At 50.8% G+C, this 25,246-nt stretch overlaps 1 protein-coding gene across 1 annotated transcript in view; it reads right to left on the bottom strand.

Moving 5' to 3' along the window:
- Positions 1-25,246, bottom strand: part of nbas (NBAS subunit of NRZ tethering complex) — a 296,853-nt gene that overhangs the window by 194,826 nt on the left and 76,781 nt on the right. Inside the window, 5 exon segments of the mRNA XM_090233327.1 lie at positions 833-966; positions 3,911-4,084; positions 6,350-6,535; positions 8,647-8,800; positions 8,932-9,018. Coding sequence (XP_090089453.1) covers positions 833-966; positions 3,911-4,084; positions 6,350-6,535; positions 8,647-8,800; positions 8,932-9,018 — 735 coding nt within the window.

Genomic DNA, 25,246 nt, shown 5'->3' with positions numbered 1-25,246 from the left:
AGAGAGACAGACAGAATTCGAAAACAAATCCAAATTTGAAAAACTACTGGGTGAAATTCCACAGTGTGCCATCACAGCAGCAAGATTTGTGACCTGTTGCCACGAGAAAAGGGCAACCAGTGAAGAACACACACCATTGTAAATACAACCCATATTTATGCTTATTTATTTTATCTTGTGTCCTTTAACCATTTATACATTGTTAAAACACTGCATATATATATATATATAATATGACATTTGTAATGTCTTTACTGTTTTGAAACCTCTGTATGTGTAATGTTTACTGTTAATTTTTGTTGTTTTTCACTTTATATATTCACTTTGTATGTTGTCTACCTCACTTGCTTTGGCAATGTTAACACATGTTTCCCATGCCAATAAAGCCCTTGAATTGAAGAGAGACAGACAGGGAGAGAGAGAGAGACAGAGAGAAACAGACAAAGACAGAAACAGAGAGAAAGAGACAGAGAGAAACAGACAGACTGAGTTGTATTTTATCTACTTCACTTGCTTTGGCAATGTTAACATGTTTCCCATGCCAATAAAGCCCCTTGAATTGGGGGGGAAAGAGAGAGAGAGAGAGACAGAGGGAGACATAGAGAGAGAGAGAGACATAGAGAGAGAGAGAGAGACAGAGAGAGAGAGAGAGAGAGACAGAGAGAGAGAGACATAGAGAGAGAGAGAGAGAGACAGAGAGAGAGAGACATAGAGAGAGAGAGAGAGAGACAGAGACAGAGACAGAGACAGAGACAGAGAGAGAGAGAGAGAGATTATAGGTGTGTCTCTGTGTGTGTACGACTGTCGGTGTTTGGATGTGTGTGTCTCTCACCCGTAGCCTCTCTGAGGGAGACACTCCAGGATGTCGTAGCAGAGGGACAGCTGATCGTCTCTCTCACAGCTGTAGATACACTCCAACGCCACAGTCATCAGCTGATCTGGGTCCCCAAGCACCTTCTGCTGGCTCTGACATGACCACACACACACCTTCATCATCATCATCACAGTCATCAGCTGATCTGGGTCCCCAAGCACCTTCTGCTGGCTCTGACATGACCACACACACACCTTCATCATCATCATCACAGTCATCAGCTGATCTGGGTCCCCAAGCACCTTCTGCTGGCTCTGACATGACCACACACACACCTTCATCATCATCATCACAGTCATCAGCTGATCTGGGTCCCCAAGCACCTTCTGCTGGCTCTGACATGACCACATACACACCTTCATCATCATCATCACAGTCATCAGCTGATCTGGGTCCCCAAGCACCTTCTGCTGGCTCTGACATGACCACACACACACCTTCACCATCATCATCATCAGCTGATCTGGGTCCCCAAGCACCTTCTGCTGGCTCCGACATGACCACACACACACCTTCATCATCATCATCATCATCACAGCATATCTTTCTAATGACTAACTCTTGTGACATGTACGAATATACACAACCCCATTTCTGATGTGTGTGTGTGTGTGTGTGTGTGTGTGTGTGCATGAGCGTGTGTGAGTAAGGCCATGTGTGTCAATCCTTCATGTGATGCTGATGTCCGATGCAGAGAGACCTGGTCTTACCCAGGGACCCCCTCCCAGGTAAACCAGTTAATTCTGATAGAAATACTCATGAAGATTTTCAAACAGAAAATATATACAGTACCAGTCAACAGTTAGGACACATCTACTCATTCAAAGGTGTCTCTCTATATTTACTATGTTCTACATTGTAGAATAATAGTGAAGACATCAAAACTATGACATAACACATATGGAATCATGTAGTAACCAAAAATGTGTTAAACGAATCAAAATATATTTTATATTTGAGATTCTTTAAAGTAGCCTTCCTTTGCCTTGTTGACAGGTTAGCAGACTCTTGGCATTCTCTCAACCAGCTCCATGAGGTAGTCACCTGGAATACATTTCAATTAACAGGTGTGCCTTGTTAAAAGTTAATTTGTGGAATTTCTTTCCTTCTTAATGCGTTTGAGCCAATCAGTTGTGTTGTGACAAGATAGGGGTGGTATACAGAAGATAGCCCTATTTGGTAAAAGCCTAAGTCCATATTATGGCAAGAACAGCTCAAATATTGAAAGAGAAACAACAGTCCATCATGACTTTCAGACATGAAGGTAATTTAATATGGAAAATGTCAAGAACTTTGAAAGTTTCTTCAAGTGCAGTCACAAAAACCATCAAGAGCTTTGATGAAACTGGCTCTCTTGAGGACCGTCACAGGACAGGAAGACCCAAAGTTACCTCTGCTGCAGAGGATAAGTTCATTAGAGTTACCAGCCTCAGAAATTGCAGCCCAAATAAATGCTTCACAGAGTTCAAGTAACAGACACATCGCAACATCAACTGTTCAGAGGAGACTGTGTGAATCAGGCCTTCATGGTTGAATTGCTGCAAAGAAACCACTACTAAAGGACACCAATAAGAAGAAGAGACTTGTTTGGGCCAAGAAACACAAGCAATGGACATTAGACTGGTGGAAATCTGTTCTTTGGTCTGATGAGACATTTTAGATTTTTGGTTCCAACCTCCGTGTCTTTGTGAGATGCAGAGTAGGTGAACGGATGATTTCTGCTTGTGTGGTTCCCACTGTGAAGCATGGAGGAGGAGGTGATGGTGCTTTGCTGGTGACACTGCCAGTGATTTATTTAGAAATCAAGTTACATCATCATTTGTTTTTCAACAGGACAATGACCTAACACACCTCCAGGCTATATAAGGGCTATTTGACCAAGAAGGAGAGTGGTGGAGTGCTGCATCAGATGACCTGGCCTCCACAATCACCTGACCTCAACCCAATTGAGATGGTTTGGGATGAGATGGACCACAGAGTGAAGAAAAAGCAGCCAACAAGCATTCAGCATATGTGGGAACTGCTTCCAGATTGTTGGAAAATGATTCCAGGTGAAGCTGGTTGAGAGAATGCCAAGAGTGTGCAAAGCTGTCATCAAGGCAAATGTGGCTACTTCGAAGAATGTAAAATATACATATTTTGATTTGTTTAACACTTTGTTGGTTACTAAATGATTCCATGTGTGTTATTTCATAGTGTTGATGTCTTCACTATTATTCTACAATGTAGAACATAGTAAAAATAAAATTAAAAAAAACCCTGGAATGAGAAGATGAGTCCAAACTGTTGACTGGTACTGTGTGCATGAACATACATTTATTTTTTAATGGACCTCCTGCAGTACCTAATGCAGTACCTCCTGCAGTACCTCCTGCAGTGCCTCCTGCAGTGCCTCCTGCAGTACCTCCTGCAGTACCTCCTGCAGTACCTAATGCAGTACCTCCTGCAGTACCTTCTGCAGTACCTAATGCAGTGCCTCCTGCAGTGCCTCCTGCAGTACCCAATGCAATGCCTCCTGCAGTACCTCCTGCAGTACCTAATGCAGTGCCTCCTGCAGTACCTAATGCAGTACCTAATGCAGTACCTCCTGCAGTACCTCCTGCAGTGCCTCCTGCAGTGCCTCCTGCAGTGCCTCCTGCAGTACCTAATGCAGTACCTAATGCAGTACCTCCTGCAGTACCTAATGCAGTACCTCCTGCAGTACCTCCTGCAGTACCTAATGCAGTACCTCCTGCAGTACCTCCTGCAGTACCTCCTGCAGTACCTCCTGCAGTACCTAATGCAGTACCTCCTGCAGTGCCTCCTGCAGTACCTCCTGCAGTACCTCCTGCAGTACCTCCTGCAGTACCTCCTGCAGTACCTAATGCAGTACCTAATGCAGTACCTCCTGCAGTACCTCCTGCAGTACCTAATGCAGTACCTCCGCAGGCCCCCCCCCGGTTGAAAAACCTTCACCCTATATGGTACTGCTAAGGACAGTGTGTGTGTGTGTGTGTGTGTGTGTGTGTGTGTGTGTGTGTGTGTGTGTGTACTAACGTCAGGTCTGGAGTGTTGGAAGACAGCCAGGGGTAGAGACAGGTCTTGCCGAGAGAGGGTCACCAGATATTCTCTCAGCAGGGCCTCGCTAGCGCCCCCGTTCTGCTTCTCACAGCGATGCAGGAAAGGAACCATCCACTGGAACACATCTTTAACATAGCGCTCTGCACTGGACTGGAGGGGGAAGACAAAGACAGACGCACAGCACAGGAAGTCAGGGTTTGAGTCACAAATGGCACCCCATCCCCTATATAGGGCACTACTTTAGACCAGAGCCCTATGGGTCTACTGTAGAGCACTACTTTAGACCCGAGCTCTATGGGTCTACTGTAGAGCACTACTTTAGACCAGAGCTCTATGGGTCTACGGTAGAGCCCTACTTTAGACCAGAGCTCTACGGGTCTACTGTAGAGCACTACTTTAGACCAGAGCTCTATGGGTCTACTGTAGAGCACTACTTTAGACCAGAGCTCTATGGGTCTACTGTAGAGCACTACTTTAGACCAGAGCCCTATGGGTCTACTGTAGAGCACTACTTTAGACCCGAGCTCTATGGGTCTACTGTAGAGCACTACTTTAGACCAGAGCCCTATGGGTCTACTGTAGAGCACTACTTTAGACCAGAGCTCTATGGGTCTACTGTAGAGCACTACTTTAGACCAGAGCCCTATGGGTCTACTGTAGAGCACTACTTTAGACCAAAGCTCTATGGGTCTACTGTAGAGCACTACTTTAGACCCGAGCTCTATGGGTCTACTGTAGAGCACTACTTTAGACCAGAGCCCTATGGGTCTACTGTAGAGCACTACTTTAGACCAGAGCCCTATGGGTCTACTGTAGAGCACTACTTTAGACCCGAGCCCTATGGGTCTACTGTAGAGCACTACTTTAGACCAGAGCCCTATGGGTCTACGGTAGAGCCCTACTTTAGACCAGAGCTCTATGGGTCTACTGTAGAGCACTACTTTAGACCAGAGCTCTATGGGTCTACGGTAGAGCACTACTTTAGACCAGAGCTCTACGGGTCTACTGTAGAGCCCTACTTTAGACCAGAGCTCTACGGGTCTACGGTAGTGAATTATATGCTCTTGTGTAGATCTGAGAGGACTGGGTGAACAGCTGAAATAAAGTTGAGTTATTGCTTTTCCATGTCCACTCTATCCAGATCCAGTCTAGTGTCTAGGGGCCAGAGGTTGATCCAGTCTAGTGTCTAGGGGCAAGAGGTTGATCAAGTCTAGTGTCTAGGGGCAAGAGGTTGATCAAGTCTAGTGTCTAGGGGCCAGAGGTTGATCCAGTCTAGTGTCTAGGGGCAAGAGGTTGATCCAGTCTAGTGTCTAGGGGCCAGAGGTTGATCCAGTCTAAAGTCTAGGGGCCAGAGGTTGAGCCAGTATAGTGTCTAGGGGCCAGAGGTTGAGCCAGTCTAGGGGCCAGAGGTTGATCCAGTCTAGTGTCTAGGGGCCAGAGGTTGATCCAGTCTAAAGTCTAGGGGCCCGAGGTTGAGCCAGTATAGTGTCTAGGGGCCAGAGGTTGAGCCAGTCTAGGGGCCAGTGGTTGATCCAGTCTAGTGTCTAGGGGCCAGTGGTTGATCCAGTCTAGTGTCTAGGGGCCAGTGGTTGATCCAGTCTAGTGTCTAGGGGCAAGAGGTTGATCCAGTCTAGTGTCTAGGGGCCAGAGGTTGATCCAGTCTAGTGTCTAGGGGCCAGAGGTTGATCCAGTCTAGTGTCTAGGGGCCAGAGGTTGAGCCAGTCTAGTGTCTAGAGGTTGATCCAGTCTAGTGTCTAGGGGCCAGTGGTTGATCCAGTCTAGTGTCTAGGGGCAAGAGGTTGATCCAGTCTAGTGTCTAGGGGCCAGAGGTTGATCCAGTCTAGTGTCTAGGGGCCAGAGGTTGATCCAGTCTAGTGTCTAGGGTCCAGAGGTTGATCCAGTCTAGTGTCTAGGGGCCAGATCTTAATCCAGTCTAGTGTCTAGGGGCCAGAGGTTGAGCCAGTCTAGTGTCCAGAGGTTGATCCAGTCTAGTGTCTAGGGGCCAGAGATAGAGCCAGTCTAGTGGCTAGGGGCCAGAGGTTGATCCAGTCTAGTGTCTAGGGGCCAGTGGTTGTTCCAGTCTAGTGTCTAGGGGCCAGAGGTTGATCCAGTCTAGTGTCTAGGGGCCAGAGATAGAGCCAGTCTAGTGGCTAGGGGCCAGAGGTTGATCCAGTCTAGTGTCTAGGGGCCAGTGGTTGTTCCAGTCTAGTGTCTAGGGGCCAGAGGTTGATCCAGTCTAGTGTCTAGGGGCCAGAGGTTGATCCAGTCTAATGGTTAGGGGATTGACTTGGGTACCAGAAGTTGGGGAGAAAGAAGCCATTTAGAAGCCTCCTACTCAAAGACTAGGTACACAGAGGAACACACACACACACACACACACACACACACACACACACACACACAGCATGTACATACATTCTTCATGAGGAGGCGGAGCTTGTCGATGTCACCGAGCTGCTGCAAGTCTCTTAATGTCAGGCTGAGCTCGCACGCCGTCTCGTACACCAACGTCTCCATGGTTACCAGGTCATCACACAGCCGCTCCAACCCCGGGATATCCCGCTCCTTCCCGAGACGCACCAATGACAGTGCACAGTCCACCTGACGGACAGACAGGACATCCAATCAGAGAACAGAACACTTGCATGGTTCACTATGGAGTTACTGGTATAGACAGGGGCTAGAGGGAGTCTCTGGTATAGACATGGGCTAGAGGGAGTCTCTGGTATAGACATGGGCTAGAGGGAGTCTCTGGTATAGACATGGGCTAGAGGGAGTCTCTGGTATAGACATGGGCTAGAGGGAGTGTCTGGTATAGACATGGACTAGAGGGAGTTACTGGTATAGACATGGGCTAGAGGGAGTGTCTGGTATAGACATGGACTAGAGGGAGTCTCTGGTATAGACATGGGCTAGAGGGAGTCTCTGGTATAGACATGGGCTAGAGGGAGTCTCTGGTATAGACATGGGCTAGAGGGAGTCTCTGGTATAGACATGGGCTAGAGGGAGTCTCTGGTATAGACATGGGCTAGAGGGAGTCTCTGGTATAGACATGGGCTAGAGGGAGTCTCTGGTATAGACATGGGCTAGAGGGAGTCTCTGGTATAGACATGGACTAGAGGGAGTTAACCAGTGTCTATACCAGTAACTCCCTCTAACCCTAAATTCCCTAATCTTTTCACTGGTGGGTGTCTTTCTCTTCATACATTACTACAGTAACCCTCCCTACCTCCCCCTACCTCTCTACTCCCCTCCCTCTAGCCCATGTCTATACCAGTAACTCCCTCCCACAGACAGACAGACAGGATGGGTACAACAACTCCACTGTTATGTTGCACGACACTAAGATGGAGGACGTGTTCTTATTGGAGGCAGTGTGCGCGACAGTAAAACCCTTCCCCTGGTTCTTATTGGAGGCAGTGTGCGCGACAGTAAAACCCTTCCCCTGGTTCTTATTGGAGGCAGCGTGCGCGACAGTAAAACCCTTCCCCTGGTTATTATTGGAGGCAGTGTGTGCGACAGTAAAACCCTTCCCCTGGTTCTTATTGGAGGCAGTGTGCGCGACAGTAAAACCCTTCCCCTGGTTCTTATTGGAGGCAGTGTGCGCGACAGTAAAACCCTTCCCCTGGTTCTTATTGGAGGCAGCGTGCGCGACAGTAAAACCCTTCCCCTGGTTATTATTGGAGGCAGTGTGTGTGACAGTAAAACCCTTCCCCTGGTTATTATTGGAGGCAGTGTGTGCGACAGTAAAACCCTTCCCCTGGTTCTTATTGGAGGCAGTGTGTGTGACAGTAAAACCCTTCCCCTGGTTATTATTGGAGGCAGTGTGTGTGACAGTAAAACCCTTCCCCTGGTTATTATTGGAGGCAGTGTGTGCGACAGTAAAACCCTTCCCCTGGTTCTTATTGGAGGCAGTGTGTGCGATAGTAAAACCCTTCCCCTGGTTCTTATTGGAGGCAGTGTGTGCGACAGTAAAACCCTTCCCCTGGTTATTATTGGAGGCAGTGTGTGCGACAGTAAAACCCTTCCCCTGGTTCTTATTGGAGGCAGTGTGTGTGACAGTAAAACCCTTCCCCTGGTTATTATTGGAGGCAGTGTGTGTGACAGTAAAACCCTTCCCCTGGTTATTATTGGAGGCAGTGTGTGTGACAGTAAAACCCTTCCCCTGGTTATTATTGGAGGCAGTGTGTGTGACAGTAAAACCCTTCCCCTGGTTCTTATTGGAGGCAGTGTGTGCGACAGTAAAACCCTTCCCCTGGTTCTTATTGGAGGCAGTGTGTGTGACAGTAAAACCCTTCCCCTGGTTATTATTGGAGGCAGTGTGTGTGACAGTAAAACCCTTCCCCTGGTTCTTATTGGAGGCAGTGTGTGCGACAGTAAAACCCTTCCCCTGGTTATTATTGGAGGCAGTGTGTGTGACAGTAAAACCCTTCCCCTGGTTATTATTGGAGGCAGTGTGTGCGACAGTAAAACCCTTCCCCTGGTTCTTATTGGAGGCAGTGTGTGTGACAGTAAAACCCTTCCCCTGGTTATTATTGGAGGCAGTGTGTGTGACAGTAAAACCCTTCCCCTGGTTATTATTGGAGGCAGTGTGCGCGACAGTAAAACCCTTCCCCCGGTTCTTAACAGTACCTATCTAGAACAGGAGTCTATGTTCTTATTGGAGGCAGCGTGCGCGACAGCAAAACCCTTCCCCTGGTTCTTAACAGTACCTGTCTAGAACAGGAGTCGATGTCCTGGGCACGGCTCAGGTACCAGTCAGTCAACAGGTCCATGGGGGGCGTGGCCGTACGGAACCGCAGCCAATCAGGAGCGTCCTCATACAGGAAGTGGGCATGGTCCTGGAGGTTTTGATCCAATACCGTCCTGCGAGAGGAGGAACACAGGCACACCAACATGCAGGTATAATACCAGAGTAATGGCACTTCTGATTGATTGATAAAGTAACAGACCCTTCTGGTCAGTTACCAAGGAAACAGTGGTGCAATGTGTCCTACCTGCACTGGTCCTCTTCACACCAGTCCATCTCCCTGTGTCTCTGTTCATCCCAGGGGATCACCCCCAAATCTCCTCTCTCATCCACACTGAGAGGGAGGGGGGGGGGGGGGGGGGAGAAAGTTTGTTAACATCATCCTGATTATACCGACTACAGTAGATCTAAACAGACAGTTTACTTGGTAACAGCCAGTTACCTAAACAGAGCAGAGCAGAGTAGAGTAGAGTAATGCAGAGTAGAGTAGAGTAATGCAGAGTAGAGCAGAACAGAGTAGAACAGAACAGTAGTAGAACAGAACAGAGTAGAGCAGAGTAATGCAGAGTAGAGTAGAGCAGAACAGGAGTAGAACAGAACAGGAGTAGAACAGAACAGGAGTAGAACAGAACAGGAGTAGAGCAGAACAGAGTAGAACAGAACAGAGTAGAACAGAACAGAGTAGAGTAGAACAGGAGTAGAGCAGAACAGGAGTAGAACAGAACAGGAGTAGAACAGAACAGGAGTAGAACAGAACAGAACAGAACAGAACAGGAGTAGAGCAGAACAGGAGTAGAACAGAACAGAGTAGAACAGAACAGAGCAGAACAGAACAGAGCAGAACAGAACAGGAGTAGAACAGAACAGGAGTAGAACAGAACAGAACAGAACAGGAGTAGAACAGAACAGAGTAGAACAGAACAGAGCAGAACAGAACAGAGCAGAACAGAACAGGAGTAGAGCAGAACAGGAGTAGAGCAGAACAGAGTAGAACAGAACAGAGCAGAACAGAACAGAGTAGAGTAGAACAGGAGTAGAGCAGAACAGGAGTAGAACAGAACAGAGTAGAGCAGAACAGGAGTAGAGTAGAACAGAACAGGAGTAGAGCAGAACAGAACAGGAGTAGAGTAGAACAGGAGTAGAGCAGAACAGAGTAGAACAGAACAGGAGTAGAGCAGAACAGAACAGGAGTAGAGCAGAACAGAGTAGAACAGGAGTAGAGTAGAACAGAACAGGAGTAGAGCAGAACAGAGTAGAACAGGAGTAGAGCAGAACAGAACAGGAGTAGAGTAGAACAGGAGTAGAGCAGAACAGGAGTAGAGCAGAACAGAACAGGAGTAGAGCAGAACAGAGTAGAACAGGAGTAGAGTAGAGTAGAACAGGAGTAGAGTAGAACAGGAGTAGAGTAGAACAGAACAGGAGTAGAGCAGAACAGAGTAGAACAGGAGTAGAGTAGAACAGAACAGGAGTAGAGCAGAACAGAGTAGAACAGGAGTAGAGTAGAACAGAACAGGAGTAGAGCAGAACAGAGTAGAACAGGAGTAGAGTAGAACAGAACAGGAGTAGAGCAGAACAGAGTAGAACAGGAGTAGAGCAGAACAGAACAGGAGTAGAGTAGAACAGGAGTAGAGCAGAACAGAGTAGAACAGGAGTAGAACAGAACAGAACAGGAGTAGAGTAGAACAGGAGTAGAGCAGAACAGAGTAGAACAGGAGTAGAGCAGAACAGAGTAGAACAGGAGTAGAGCAGAACAGAACAGGAGTAGAACAGGAGTAGAACAGAACAGAACAGGAGTAGAGCAGAACAGAACAGGAGTAGAGCAGAACAGAACAGGAGTAGAGCAGAACAGAACAGGAGTAGAACAGGAGTAGAACAGAACAGAACAGGAGTAGAACAGAACAGAACAGGAGTAGAGTAGAACAGGAGTAGAGCAGAACAGAGTAGAACAGGAGTAGAACAGAACAGAACAGGAGTAGAGTAGAACAGGAGTAGAGCAGAACAGAGTAGAACAGGAGTAGAGCAGAACAGAACAGGAGTAGAGCAGAACAGAACAGGAGTAGAACAGGAGTAGAGCAGAACAGAACAGGAGTAGAGCAGAACAGAACAGGAGTAGAACAGGAGTAGAACAGAACAGGAGTAGAGCAGAACAGAACAGGAGTAGAGCAGAACAGAACAGGAGTAGAACAGGAGTAGAACAGAACAGAACAGGAGTAGAACAGAACAGGAGTAGAACAGGAGTAGAACAGAACAGAACAGGAGTAGAGCAGAACAGAACAGGAGTAGAGCAGAACAGAGTAGAGCAGAACAGAGCAGAGCAGAGTAGAACAGGAGTAGAACAGAACAGAAGCCTTCAGTGGTAATATCTTAGCATGAATCAGAGAAACCTACAGCTGTCTAGAAACAGAAAGAAACTCAGCTAGAAAGCAATAGAATATGTCCTCAATGGCACCCTATGCCCTATAAACCCTGGTCAAAAGAAGTGCACTACAGCCCTATAGACCCTGGTCTAAAGTAGTGCACTACAGCCCCATAGACCCTGGTCAAAAGAAGTGGACTACAGCCCCATAGACCCTGGTCTAAAGTAGTGCACTACAGCCCCATAGACCCTGCTCTAAAGTAGTGCACTACAGCCCCATAGACCCTGGTCAAAAGTAGTGCACTACAGCCCCATAGACCCTGGTCTAAAGTAGTGCACTACAGCCCCATAGACCCTGGTCTAAAGTAGTGCACTACAGCCCCATAGACCCTGGTCTAAAGTAGTGCACTACATCCCCATAGACCCTGGTCAAAAGAAGTGCACTACAGCCCCATAGACCCTGGTCTAAAGTAGTGCACTACAGCCCCATAGACCCTGGTCTAAAGTAGTGCACTGTAAAGGGGATAGGATTCCAGTTGGAACGTGTCCAGCCAAACAATAAATAACAACAACAACAACATGTTCAGAAAGGGGAATATGTCGGATATAAATAACAGACTTCTAAAAGCCGCGCGAGTCGGTCGGCGCAACGCTCTAACTCTTCCCCCTTCTCCTTAAGGCTGACACGTCTGAGACAAGCAGGAATGAACAGAAAGAGGGGAAATCAGAGGAGAGAAACAGGCGACTCTTCCTCGCGTGCCCCCCTGCTGCCACAACGACAACCCAGTGACAAACACAGAGGCTCATGGGAAACGAGAGACCTGGTTTTAACTGTGTGATTTATGCATACTTCTTATTCTAAAATGGATTCAATTGTTGGTTTTTTCTCCTCAATCTACACACAATACTCCATAATGACAAAGAAATGAATCTAATTAAATATTAGATATAGATTAAGTAAGTACTTTCTGAATGCACTGTACAGTGGTAGCTCCACTAAAAGTTGTAATTATGCTGCAGGTAATGTGTGGTTTAGTACAGTACCCTGCGTCACTACCTCAGACCACCACCAGGGGGAGTTAGAGGTAATGTGTGGTTTAGTACGGCACCCTGCGTCACTACTTCATTGCTCCAGACCACCACTAGGGGGAGTTAGAGGTAATGTGTGGTTTAGTATGGAGACGGACCCAGCCCGCCCGTGGAGACGTACCCAGCCCGCCCGTGGAGACGGACCCAGCCCGCCCGTGGAGACGGACCCAGCCCGCCCGTGGAGACGGACCCAGCCCGCCCGTGGAGACGGACCCAGCCCGCCCGTGGAGACGGACCCAGCCCGCCCGTGGAGACGGACCCAGCCCGCCCGTGGAGACGGACCCATGAGGTGGCTTTTGGTTTATATTTAGAATCCTCCAGTCCTCTATATGTAATTACTGGAGGAGAGTCACGTCTTATTTTTCAATATCTTGTAGGTCTACCGTAGGCGACATGAGTCATGAGTCTTGAGTAATGTGCTGTTAAAAGTGCTGTGGGTCATATTTATTTAAAGAGCATATTGAAGTTAGAAGCAAAAGCATACAACTATTTTAGCATCGTTTCACGCTGCTCTGAGACCAGCATGGGAACTGGTCTTGATAAATCAATGAGATTTTTATTTTTACTGAATCTCCATTTGGGTATTGGTTAGACTAGAATTAGAAAATTAGGGTGTAGAAATGTTATACTCTTACTGTAACCTTTATTTAACTAGTCAGTTAAGAACAAATTCTTATTTATAAGGCCGACTCCTTCCTCCCCGTCGGGGAATTGAACCCCGGTCTCTGCCACAACACAGGGATTATTTAGCACTGTACTCCGGACCGTCACATTGTACAGCGCCATATTTTCCGTTCCATCCCTGAGAGTTTTCCTTTTTCGTTGATATAGAAACACCATAATAGTAAACTAATTAATTAAGGAACATTTCTTAAAAATCAGTCCCATATACTATGTTTTCACAAAAAAAAAGGTTTTAAATTCTCTAGTACAGCCACTATTGAAGGCTATCAAATGCTTCTCAAAGACGCTCTCTGGTGTTCAAACTAGCACTAACTAGCATTAATGGTACCAGTGGTTCACACTTAAATAACATACACCTGTTCTGAAAGGCCTCAGAGTCTGCAACACCACTAAGCAAAGGGCACCACCAAGCAAGCGGCACCATGAAGACCAAGGAGCTCTCCAAACAGGTCAGGGACAAAGTCATGGAGAAGTACAGATCAGGGTTGGGTTATAAAAAACTATCCAAAACTTTAAACACCCCACAGAGCACCATTAAATCCATTAGTAAAAAATGGAAAGAATATGTCACCACAACAAACCTGTCAAGAGAGGACGGCTCACCAAAACTCACAGACCAGGCAAGGAGGGCATTAATCAGAGAGGCAACAAAGAGACCAAAGATAACCCTGAAGAAGCTGCAAAGCTCCACCGCGAATATTGGAGTATCTGTCCATAGGACCACTATAAGCCATACACTCGACAGAGCAGGGCCTTACGGAAGAGTGGCCAGAAAAAAGCAATTGCTTATAGAAGAAAAAAGCAAACATGTTTGGTGTTCGCCAAAAGGCATGTGGGAGACTCCCCAAACATATGGAAGAAGGTACTCTGGTTAGATGAGACTATAATTGAGCTTTTTGGCCATCAAGGAAAACGCTATGTCTGGCGCAAACCCAACACCTCTCATCACCCCAAGAACACCATCCCCACAGTGAAGTATGATGGTGGAAGGATCAAGCTGTGGGTATGTTTTTCATCGGCAGGGACTGGGAAACTGGTCAGAATTTAAGGAATGATGGATGGCGCAGAATTCTGCAGTACACTGCAACTTTTATAAAGGACGAACCACTGGAACCCCTAACCATAAGAAGTTATATAAAGGAATGTTGGGAGGGGGGGTGGAGCCATAAGAAGTTATAAAGGAATGTTGGGAGGGGGGTGGAGCCATAAGAAGTTATAAAGGACTGTTGGGAGGGGGGTGGAGCCATAAGAAGTTATAAAGGACTGTTGGGAGGGGGGGTGGAGCCATAAGAAGTTATAAATGACTGTTGGGAGGGGGGTGGAGCCATAAGAAGTCATAAAGGACTGTTGGGAGGGGGTGGAGCCATAAGAAGTTATAAAGGACTGTTGGGAGGGGGGTGGAGCCATAATAAGTTATAAAGGACTGTTGGGAGGGGGTGGAGCCATAAGAAGTTATAAAGGACTGTTGGGAGGGGGGTGGAGCCATAAGAAGTTATAAAGGAATGTTGGGAGGGGGGTGGAGCCATAAGAAGTTATAAAGGAATGTTGGGAGGGGGGGTGGAGCCATAAGAAGTTATAAAGGACTGTTGGGAGGGGGGTGGAGCCATAAGAAGTTATAAAGGACTGTTGGGAGGGGGGTGGAGCCATAAGAAGTCATAAAGGACTGTTGGGAGGGGGTGGAGCCATAAGAAGTTATAAAGGACTGTTGGGAGGGGGGTGGAGCCATAAGAAGTTATAAAGGAATGTTGGGAGGGGGGTGGAGCCATAAGAAGTTATAAAGGAATGTTGGGAGGGGGGGTGGAGCCATAAGAAGTTATAAAGGACTGTTGGGAGGGGGGTGGAGCCATAAGAAGTTATAAAGGACTGTTGGGAGGGGGGTGGAGCCATAAGAAGTCATAAAGGACTGTTGGGAGGGGGTGGAGCCATAAGAAGTTATAAAGGACTGTTGGGAGGGGGGTGGAGCCATAAGAAGTTATAAAGGAATGTTGGGAGGGGGGGTGGAGCCATAAGAAGTCATAAAGGACTGTTGGGAGGGGGGTGGAGCCATAAGAAGTCATAAAGGACTGTTGGGAGGGGGGTGGAGCCATAAGAAGTTATAAAGGACTGTTGGGAGGGGGGGTGGAGCCATAAGAAGTTATAAAGGAATGTTGGGAGGGGGGGTGGAGCCATAAGAAGTCATAAAGGACTGTTGGGAGGGGGGTGGAGCCATAAGAAGTTATAAAGGACTGTTGGGAGGGGGGGTGGAGCCATAAGAAGTTATAAAGGACTGTTGGGAGGGGGGGGGGTGGAGCCATAAGAAGTTATAAAGGAATGTTGGGAGGGGGGGTGGAGCCATAAGAAGTTATAAAGGAATGTTGGGAGGGGGGGTGGAGCCATAAGAAGTTATAAAGGACTGTTGGGAGGGGGGGTGGAGCCATAAGAAGTTTTAAAGGACCGTTGGGAGGGGGGGTGGAGCCATAAGAAGTTATAAAGGACTGTTGGGAGGGGGGGTGGAGCCATAAGAAGTTATAAAGGACTGTTGGGAGGGGGGGTGGAGCCATAAGAAGTTTTAAAGGACCGTTGGGAGGGGGGGTGGAGCCATAAGAAGTTATAAAGGAATGTTGGGAGGGGGGGTGGAGCCATAAGAAGTTATAAAGGAATGTTGGGAGGGGGGGTGGAGCCATAAGAAGTTATAAAGGACTGTTGGGAGGGGGGGTGGAGCCATAAGAAGTTTTAAAGGACCGTTGGGAGGGGGGGTGGAGCCATAAGAAGTTATAAAGGAATGTTGGGAGGGGGGGTGGAGCAATAAGAAGTTATAAAGGACTGTTGGGAGGGGGGGTGGAGCCATAAGAAGTTATAAAGGACTGTTGGGAGGGGGGTGGAGCCATAAGAAGTTATAAAGGACTGTTGGGAGGGGGGGGGTGGAGCCATAAGAAGTTATAAAGGAATGTTGGGAGGGGGGGTGGAGCCATAAGAAGTTATAAAGGAATGTTGGGAGGGGGGGTGGAGCCATAAGAAGTTATAAAGGAATGTTGGGAGGGGGGGTGGAGCCATAAGAAGTTATAAAGGAATGTTGGGAGGGGGGGTGGAGCCATAAGAAGTTATAAAGGACTGTTGGGAGGGGGGGGGGTGGAGCCATAAGAAGTTATAAAGGACTGTTGGGAGGGGGGGTGGAGCCATAAGAAGTTATAAAGGAATGTTGGGAGGGGGGGTGGAGCCATAAGAAGTTATAAAGGACTGTTGGGAGGGGGGGTGGAGCCATAAGAAGTTTTAAAGGACCGTTGGGAGGGGGGGTGGAGCCATAAGAAGTTATAAAGGACTGTTGGGAGGGGGGGTGGAGCCATAAGAAGTTATAAAGGACTGTTGGGAGGGGGGGTGGAGCCATAAGAAGTTTTAAAGGACCGTTGGGAGGGGGGGTGGAGCCATAAGAAGTTATAAAGGAATGTTGGGAGGGGGGGTGGAGCAATAAGAAGTTATAAAGGACTGTTGGGAGGGGGGGTGGAGCCATAAGAAGTTATAAAGGACTGTTGGGAGGGGGGTGGAGCCATAAGAAGTTATAAAGGAATGTTGGGAGGGGGGGTGGAGCCATAAGAAGTTATAAAGGAATGTTGGGAGGGGGGTGGAGCCATAAGAAGTTATAAAGGACGGACCACTGGAAGTTCTTTAAAATATGTTTTAGTGTAGTGGTGTTTATCATACAACACATATATTAATCAAGATGATACTGATCGATAACGATCGCCCCAAAATACAGTGCCTTGCGAAAGTATTCGGCCCCCTTGAACTTTGCGACCTTTTGCCACATTTCAGGCTTCAAACATAAAGATATAAAACTGTATTTTTTTGTGAAGAATCAACAACAAGTGGGACACAATCATGAAGTGGAACGACATTTATTGGATATTTCAAACTTCTTTAACAAATCAAAAACTGAAAAATTGGGCGTGCAAAATTATTCAGCCCCTTTACTTTCAGTGCAGCAAACTCTCTCCAGAAGTTCAGTGAGGATCTCTGAATGATCCAATGTTGACCTAAATGACTAATGATGATAAATACAATCCACCTGTGTGTAATCAAGTCTCCGTATAAATGCACCTGCACTGTGATAGTCTCAGAGGTCCGTTAAAAGCGCAGAGAGCATCCTGAAGAACAAGGAACACACCAGGCAGGTCCGAGATACTGTTGTGAAGAAGTTTAAAGCTGGATTTGGATACAAAAATATTTCCCAAGCTTTAAACATCCCAAGGAGCACTGTGCAAGCGATAATATTGAAATGGAAGGAGTATCAGACCACTGCAAATCTACCAAGACCTGGCCGTCCCTCTAAACTTTTAGCTCATACAAGGAGTAGACTGATCAGAGATGCAGCCAAGAGGCCCATGATCACTCTGGATGAACTGCAGAGATCTACAGCTGAGGTAGGAGACTCTGTCCATAGGACAACAATCAGTCGTATATTGCACAAATCTGGCCTTTATGGAAGAGTGGCAAGAAGAAAGCCATTTCTTAAAGATATCCATAAAAAGTGTTGTTTAAAGTTTGCCACAAGCCATCTGGGAGACACACCAAACTGTGGAAGAAGGTGCTCTGGTCAGATGAAACCAAAATTGAACTTTTTGGCAACAATGCAAAACGTTATGTTTGGCGTAAAAGCAACACAGCTCATCACCTTGAACACACCATCCCCACTGTCAAACATGGTGGTGGCAGCATCATGGTTTGGGCCTGCTTTTCTTCAACAGGGACAGGGAAGATGGTTAAAATTGATGGGAAGATGGATGGAGCCAAATACAGGACCATTCTGGAAGAAAACCTGATGGAGTCTGCAAAAGACCTGAGACTGGGACGGAGATTTGTCTTCCAACAAGACAATGATCCAAAACATAAAGCAAAATCTACAATGGAATGGTTCAAAAATAAACATATCCAGGTGTTAGAATGGCCAAGTCAAAGTCCAGACCTGAATCCAATCGAGAATCTGTGGAAAGAACTGAAAACTGCTGTTCACAATTGCTCTCCATCCAACCTCACTGAGCTCGAGCTGTTTTGCAAGGAGGAATGGGAAAACATTTCGGTCTCTCGATGTGCAAAACTGATAGAGACATACCCCAAGCGACTTACAGCTGTAATCGCAGCAAAAGGTGGCGCTACAAAGTATTAACTTAAGGTGGCTGAATAATTTTGCACGCCCAATTTTTCAGTTTTTGATTTGTTAAAAAAGTTTGAAATATCCAATAAATGTCGTTCCACTTCATGATTGTGTCCCACTTGTTGTTGATTCTTCACAAAAAAATACAGTTTTATATCTTTATGTTTGAAGCCTGAAATGTGGCAAAAGGTCGCAAAGTTCAAAGGGGCCAAATACTTTCGCAAGGCACTGTAGATATACCAACTCAATCTTCCTGCATCCCTCTCTCCCCCTCTCTCTCTCTCGCTCTGTTCTCTAAAAACTCACGGTCTAGGGAGAAAACATTGTCTTAAGAAGGCAGCGAAAGTGAGACAGAGAGTGACAGTGACAGAGAGTGACAGAGAGCGACAGAGTGACAGAGAGAGAGAGAGCAGAAGAGAAAGAGCACAGAGAGCAGATATCAATGAAATAAGTTAATTATTCATTCTGCCCATGTTCCTCATATCTACATAAGCCTCTACTAGAGCGAGAGAACGAGATAACCCGAAAGAAATAGGGGAGAGAGAGAGACAAAGGGAGAGACCAAATCATGAGAAAACAAAAAGATAATTACTTTGTATGACCATATTAGGAGACATTTCCCTCAGATTACACAGACCCACAAAGGATTCGAAAACAAATCCAATTTTGATTAAGAGAGAGAGACTTGTGGACACCTAGGGACAGGTGTGTTCGAGAAACCTTACAAGCCCTACAACATTACGATGAAGAAACTTATATTTCTCCTCTAGTCAGACTGAGGCTTTCAGAGTCCGCTCTGCTGCAGGTAGAGCCAGCAGAGCCCTGCCGGGGAGCAGTTACCACTGACACTGGAGGGAAGCCGGAAACTGGCCTACAGTACAGAGCAGTGATGGATTCCCATTGCATAAACTCTGCACAGGAGAACAGGGTAATGGCTATGACGGGGTGGAGGGGGTAGAGAGCGAGGGGAATAGAGAGAGAGGAGGGGGTGGAGAGCGAGGGGAATAGAGAGAGGGGGGGGTGGAGAGCGAGGGGAATAGAGAGAGGGGGTGGAGAGCGAGGGGAATAGAGAGAGGGGGTGGAGAGCGAGGGGAATAGAGAGAGGGGGTGGAGAGCGAGGGGAATAGAGAGAGGGGGTGGAGAGCGAGGGGAATAGGGAGAGGGGGTGGAGAGCGAGGGGAATAGAGAGAGGGGGTGGAGAGCGAGGGGAATAGAGAGAGGGAGTGGAGAGCGAGGGGAATAGAGAGAGGGGGTGGAGAGCGAGGGGAATAGAGAGAGGGGGTGGAGAGCGAGGGGAATAGAGAGAGGGGGGGTGGAGAGTGAGGGGAATAGAGAGAGGAGGGGGTGGAGAGCGAGGGGAATAGAGAGAGGAGGGGGTGGAGAGCGAGGGGAATAGAGAGCGGAGGGGGTGGAGAGCGAGGGGAATAGAGAGAGGAGGGGGTTGAGAGCGAGGGGAATAGAGAGAGGAGGGGGTGGAGAGCGAGGGGAATAGAGAGAGGAGGGGGTGGAGAGCGAGGGGAATAGAGAGAGGAGGGGGTGGAGAGCGAGGGGAATAGAGAGAGGAGGGGGTGGAGAGCGAGGGGAATAGAGAGAGGAGGGGGTGGAGAGCGAGGGGAATAGAGAGAGGAGGGGGTGGAGAGCGAGGGGAATAGAGAGAGGAGGGGGTGGAGAGCAAGGGGAATAGAGAGAGGAGGGGGTGGATAGCGAGGGGAAAAGAGAGAGGGGGTGGAGAGGGGGTGGAGAGCGAGGGGAATAGAGAGAGGAGGGGGTGGAAGGCGAGGGGAATAGAGAGAGGAGGGGGTGGAGAGCGAGGGGAATAGAGAGAGGGGGTGGAGAGCGAGGGGAATAGAGAGAGGAGGGGGAGGAGAGCGAGGGGAATAGAGAGAGGAGGGGGTGGAGAGAGAGGGGAATAGAGAGAGGGGGTGGAGAGGGGAATAGAGAGAGGGGGTGGAGAGCGAGGGGAATAGAGAGAGGGGGTGGAGAGCGAGGGGAATAGAGAGAGGAGGGGGTGGAGAGCGAGGGGAATAGAGAGAGGAGGGGGTGGAGAGCGAGGGGAATAGGGGGTGGAGAGCGAGGGGAATAGAGAGAGGAGGGGGTGGAGAGCGATGGGAATAGAGAGAGGGGGTGGAGAGCGAGGGGAATAGAGAGAGGGGGTGGAGAGGGGGTGGAGAGCGAGGGGAATAGGGGGTGGAGAGCGAGGGGAATAGAGAGAGGAGGGGGTGGAGAGCGAGGGGAATAGAGAGAGGGGGTGGAGAGCGAGGGGAATAGAGAGAGGGGGTGGAGAGGGGGTGGAGAGCGAGGGGAATAGAGAGAGGAGGGGGTGGAGAGCGAGGGGAATAGAGAGAGGTGGGGGTGGAGAGCGAGGGGAAAAGAGAGAGGGGGTGGAGAGCGAGGGGAATAGACAGAGGGGGTGGAGAGGGGGTGGAGAGCGAGGGGAATAGAGAGAGGAGGGGGTGGAAGGCGAGGGGAATAGAGAGAGGAGGGGGTGGAGAGCGAGGGGAATAGAGAGAGGGGGAGGAGAGCGAGGGGAAGAGAGAGAGGAGGGGGTGGAGAGCGAGGGGAATAGAGAGAGGGGGTGGAGAGGGGAATAGAGAGAGGGGGTGGAGAGCGAGGGGAATAGAGAGAGGGGGTGGAGAGCGAGGGGAATAGAGAGAGGGGGTGGAGAGCGAGGGGAATAGAGAGAGGAGGGGGTGGAGAGCGAGGGGAATAGAGAGAGGAGGGGGTGGAGAGCGAGGGGAATAGGGGGTGGAGAGCGAGGGGAATAGAGAGAGGAGGGGGTGGAGAGCGATGGGAATAGAGAGAGGGGGTGGAGAGCGAGGGGAATAGAGAGAGGGGGTGGAGAGGGGGTGGAGAGCGAGGGGAATAGGGGGTGGAGAGCGAGGGGAATAGAGAGAGGAGGGGGTGGAGAGCGAGGGGAATAGAGAGAGGGGGTGGAGAGCGAGGGGAATAGAGAGAGGTGGGGGTGGAGAGCGAGGGGAATAGAGAGAGGAGGGGGTGGAGAGCGAGGGGAAAAGAGAGAGGGGGTGGAGAGCGAGGGGAATAGACAGAGGGGGTGGAGAGCGAGGGGAATAGAGAGAGGAGGGGGTGGAGAGCGAGGGGAATAGCGAGAGGAGGGGGTGGAGAGCGAGGGGAATAGAGAGGGGGTGGAGAGGGGGTGGAGAGCGAGGGGAATAGAGAGAGGGGGTGGAGAGCGAGGGGAATAGAGGGAGGGGGTGGAGAGGGGGTGGAGAGCGAGGGGAATAGAGAGAAGGGGTGGAGAGGGGTGGAGAGCGAGGGGAACAGAGAGAAGGGGTGGAGAGGGGAATAGAGAGAGGAGGGGGTGGAGAGCGAGGGGAATAGAGAGAGGGGATGGAGAGGGGGTGGAGAGCGAGGGGAATAGAGGGAGGGGGTGGAGAGCGAGGGGAATAGAGAGAGGGGGTGGAGAGCGAGGGGAATAGAGAGAGGGGGTGGAGAGCGAGGGGAAAAGAGGGAGGGGGTGGAGAGCGAGGGGAATAGAGAGAGGGGGTGGAGAGCGAGGGGAATAGAGGGAGGGGGTTGAGAAGGGGTGGAGAGCGAGGGGAATAGAGAGAAGGGGTGGAGACGGGAATAGAGAGAGGGGGTGGAGAGCGAGGGGAATAGAGGGAGGGGGTGGAGAGGGGGTGGAGAGCGAGGGGAATAGAGAGAGGAGGGGGTGGAGAGCGAGGGGAATATAGAGGAGGGGTGGAGAGCGAGGGGAATAGAGAGAGGAGGGGGTGGAGAGCGAGGGGAATAGAGAGGAGGGGGTGGAGAGCGAGGGGAATAGAGAGAGGGGGTGGAGAGCGAGGGGAATAGAGAGAGGAGGTGGAGAGCGAGGGGAATAGAGAGAGGAGGGGGTGGAGAGCGAGGGGAATATAGAGGAGGGGTGGAGAGTGAGGGGAATAGAGAGAGGAGGGGGTGGAGAGCAAGGGGAATAGAGAGGAGGGGGTGGAGAGCGAGGGGAATAGAGAGAGGGGGTGGAGAGCGAGGGGAATAGAGAGAGGGGGTGGAGAGCGAGGGGAATAGAGAGAGGTGGGGTGGAGAGCGAGGGGAATAGAGATAGGGGGTGGAGAGCGAGGGGAATAGAGAGAGGGGGTGGAGAGCGAGGGGAATAGAGAGAGGGGGTGGAGAGCGATGGGAATAGAGGGAGGGGGTTGAGAGGGGGTGGAGAGCGAGGGGAATAGAGAGGGGAATAGAGAGAGGGGGTGGAGAGCGAGGGGAATAGAGGGAGGGGGTGGAGAGGGGGTGGAGAGCGAGGGGAATAGAGAGAGGAGGGGGTGGAGAGCGAGGGGAATAGAGAGAGGAGGGGGTGGAGAGCGAGGGGAATAGAGAGGAGGGGGTGGAGAGCGAGGGGAATAGAGAGAGGGGGGGAGAGCGAGGGGAATAGAGAGGGGGGGGAGAGCGAGGGGAATAGAGAGAGGAGGGGGTGGATAGCGAGGGGAATAGAGAGAGGAGGGGGTGGAGAGCGAGGGGAATAGAGAGAGAGGGTGGAGAGCGAGGGGAATAGAGAGAGGGGGTGGAGAGCGAGGGGAATAGAGAGAGGGGGTGGAGAGCGAGGGGAATAGAGGGAGGGGGTGGAGAGGGGGTGGAGAGCGAGGGGAATAGAGAGAAGGGGTGGAGAGGGGTGGAGAGCGAGGGGAACAGAGAGAAGGGGTGGAGAGGGGAATAGAGAGAGGAGGGGGTGGAGAGCGAGGGGAATAGAGAGAGGGGGTGGAGAGCGAGGGGAATAGAGGGAGGGGGTTGAGAAGGGGTGGAGAGCGAGGGGAATAGAGAGAAGGGGTGGAGACGGGAATAGAGAGAGGGGGTGGAGAGCGAGGGGAATAGAGGGAGGGGGTGGAGAGGGGGTGGAGAGCGAGGGGAATAGAGAGAGGAGGGGGTGGAGAGCGAGGGGAATATAGAGGAGGGGTGGAGAGGGGGTGGAGAGCGAGGGGAATAGAGAGAAGGGGTGGAGAGGGGTGGAGAGCGAGGGGAACAGAGAGAAGGGGTGGAGAGGGGAATAGAGAGAGGAGGGGGTGGAGAGCGAGGGGAATAGAGAGAGGGGATGGAGAGGGGGTGGAGAGCGAGGGGAATAGAGGGAGGGGGTGGAGAGCGAGGGGAATAGAGAGAGGGGGTGGAGAGCGAGGGGAATAGAGAGAGGGGGTGGAGAGCGAGGGGAAAAGAGGGAGGGGGTGGAGAGCGAGGGGAATAGAGAGAGGGGGTGGAGAGCGAGGGGAATAGAGGGAGGGGGTTGAGAAGGGGTGGAGAGCGAGGGGAATAGAGAGAAGGGGTGGAGACGGGAATAGAGAGAGGGGGTGGAGAGCGAGGGGAATAGAGGGAGGGGGTGGAGAGGGGGTGGAGAGCGAGGGGAATAGAGAGAGGAGGGGGTGGAGAGCGAGGGGAATATAGAGGAGGGGTGGAGAGCGAGGGGAATAGAGAGAGGAGGGGGTGGAGAGCGAGGGGAATAGAGAGGAGGGGGTGGAGAGCGAGGGGAATAGAGAGAGGGGGTGGAGAGCGAGGGGAATAGAGAGAGGAGGTGGAGAGCGAGGGGAATAGAGAGAGGAGGGGGTGGAGAGCGAGGGGAATATAGAGGAGGGGTGGAGAGTGAGGGGAATAGAGAGAGGAGGGGGTGGAGAGCAAGGGGAATAGAGAGGAGGGGGTGGAGAGCGAGGGGAATAGAGAGAGGGGGTGGAGAGCGAGGGGAATAGAGGGAGGGGGTGGAGAGGGGGTGGAGAGCGAGGGGAATAGAGAGAGGAGGGGGTGGAGAGCGAGGGGAATATAGAGGAGGGGTGGAGAGCGAGGGGAATAGAGAGAGGAGGGGGTGGAGAGCGAGGGGAATAGAGAGGAGGGGGTGGAGAGCGAGGGGAATAGAGAGAGGGGGGGGAGAGCGAGGGGAATAGAGAGGGGGGGGAGAGCGAGGGGAATAGAGAGAGGAGGGGGTGGATAGCGAGGGGAATAGAGAGAGGAGGGGGTGGAGAGCGAGGGGAATAGAGAGAGAGGGTGGAGAGCGAGGGGAATAGAGAGAGGGGGTGGAGAGCGAGGGGAATAGAGAGAGGGGGTGGAGAGCGAGGGGAATAGAGGGAGGGGGTGGAGAGGGGGTGGAGAGCGAGGGGAATAGAGAGAAGGGGTGGAGAGGGGTGGAGAGCGAGGGGAACAGAGAGAAGGGGTGGAGAGGGGAATAGAGAGAGGAGGGGGTGGAGAGCGAGGGGAATAGAGAGAGGGGGTGGAGAGCGAGGGGAATAGAGGGAGGGGGTTGAGAAGGGGTGGAGAGCGAGGGGAATAGAGAGAAGGGGTGGAGACGGGAATAGAGAGAGGGGGTGGAGAGCGAGGGGAATAGAGGGAGGGGGTGGAGAGGGGGTGGAGAGCGAGGGGAATAGAGAGAGGAGGGGGTGGAGAGCGAGGGGAATATAGAGGAGGGGTGGAGAGGGGGTGGAGAGCGAGGGGAATAGAGAGAAGGGTGGAGAGGGGTGGAGAGCGAGGGGAACAGAGAGAAGGGGTGGAGAGGGGAATAGAGAGAGGAGGGGGTGGAGAGCGAGGGGAATAGAGAGAGGGGATGGAGAGGGGGTGGAGAGCGAGGGGAATAGAGGGAGGGGGTGGAGAGCGAGGGGAATAGAGAGAGGGGGTGGAGAGCGAGGGGAATAGAGAGAGGGGGTGGAGAGCGAGGGGAAAAGAGGGAGGGGGTGGAGAGCGAGGGGAATAGAGAGAGGGGGTGGAGAGCGAGGGGAATAGAGGGAGGGGGTTGAGAAGGGGTGGAGAGCGAGGGGAATAGAGAGAAGGGGTGGAGACGGGAATAGAGAGAGGGGGTGGAGAGCGAGGGGAATAGAGGGAGGGGGTGGAGAGGGGGTGGAGAGCGAGGGGAATAGAGAGAGGAGGGGGTGGAGAGCGAGGGGAATATAGAGGAGGGGTGGAGAGCGAGGGGAATAGAGAGAGGAGGGGGTGGAGAGCGAGGGGAATAGAGAGGAGGGGGTGGAGAGCGAGGGGAATAGAGAGAGGGGGTGGAGAGCGAGGGGAATAGAGAGAGGAGGTGGAGAGCGAGGGGAATAGAGAGAGGAGGGGGTGGAGAGCGAGGGGAATATAGAGGAGGGGTGGAGAGTGAGGGGAATAGAGAGAGGAGGGGGTGGAGAGCAAGGGGAATAGAGAGGAGGGGGTGGAGAGCGAGGGGAATAGAGAGAGGGGGTGGAGAGCGAGGGGAATAGAGAGAGGGGGTGGAGAGCGAGGGGAATAGAGAGAGGTGGGGTGGAGAGCGAGGGGAATAGAGATAGGGGGTGGAGAGCGAGGGGAATAGAGAGAGGGGGTGGAGAGGGGGTGGAGAGCGAGGGGAATAGAGAGAGGGGG

Source organism: Oncorhynchus mykiss, chromosome 4 (genome assembly GCF_057628025.1).
Source record: "Oncorhynchus mykiss isolate SJ-2025 chromosome 4, ASM5762802v1, whole genome shotgun sequence".
Classification (NCBI taxonomy): domain Eukaryota; kingdom Metazoa; phylum Chordata; class Actinopteri; order Salmoniformes; family Salmonidae; genus Oncorhynchus; species Oncorhynchus mykiss.
The sequence above is the reverse complement of the archived record's forward strand: the minus strand, read 5'-3'. Positions and strand labels throughout refer to the sequence as shown.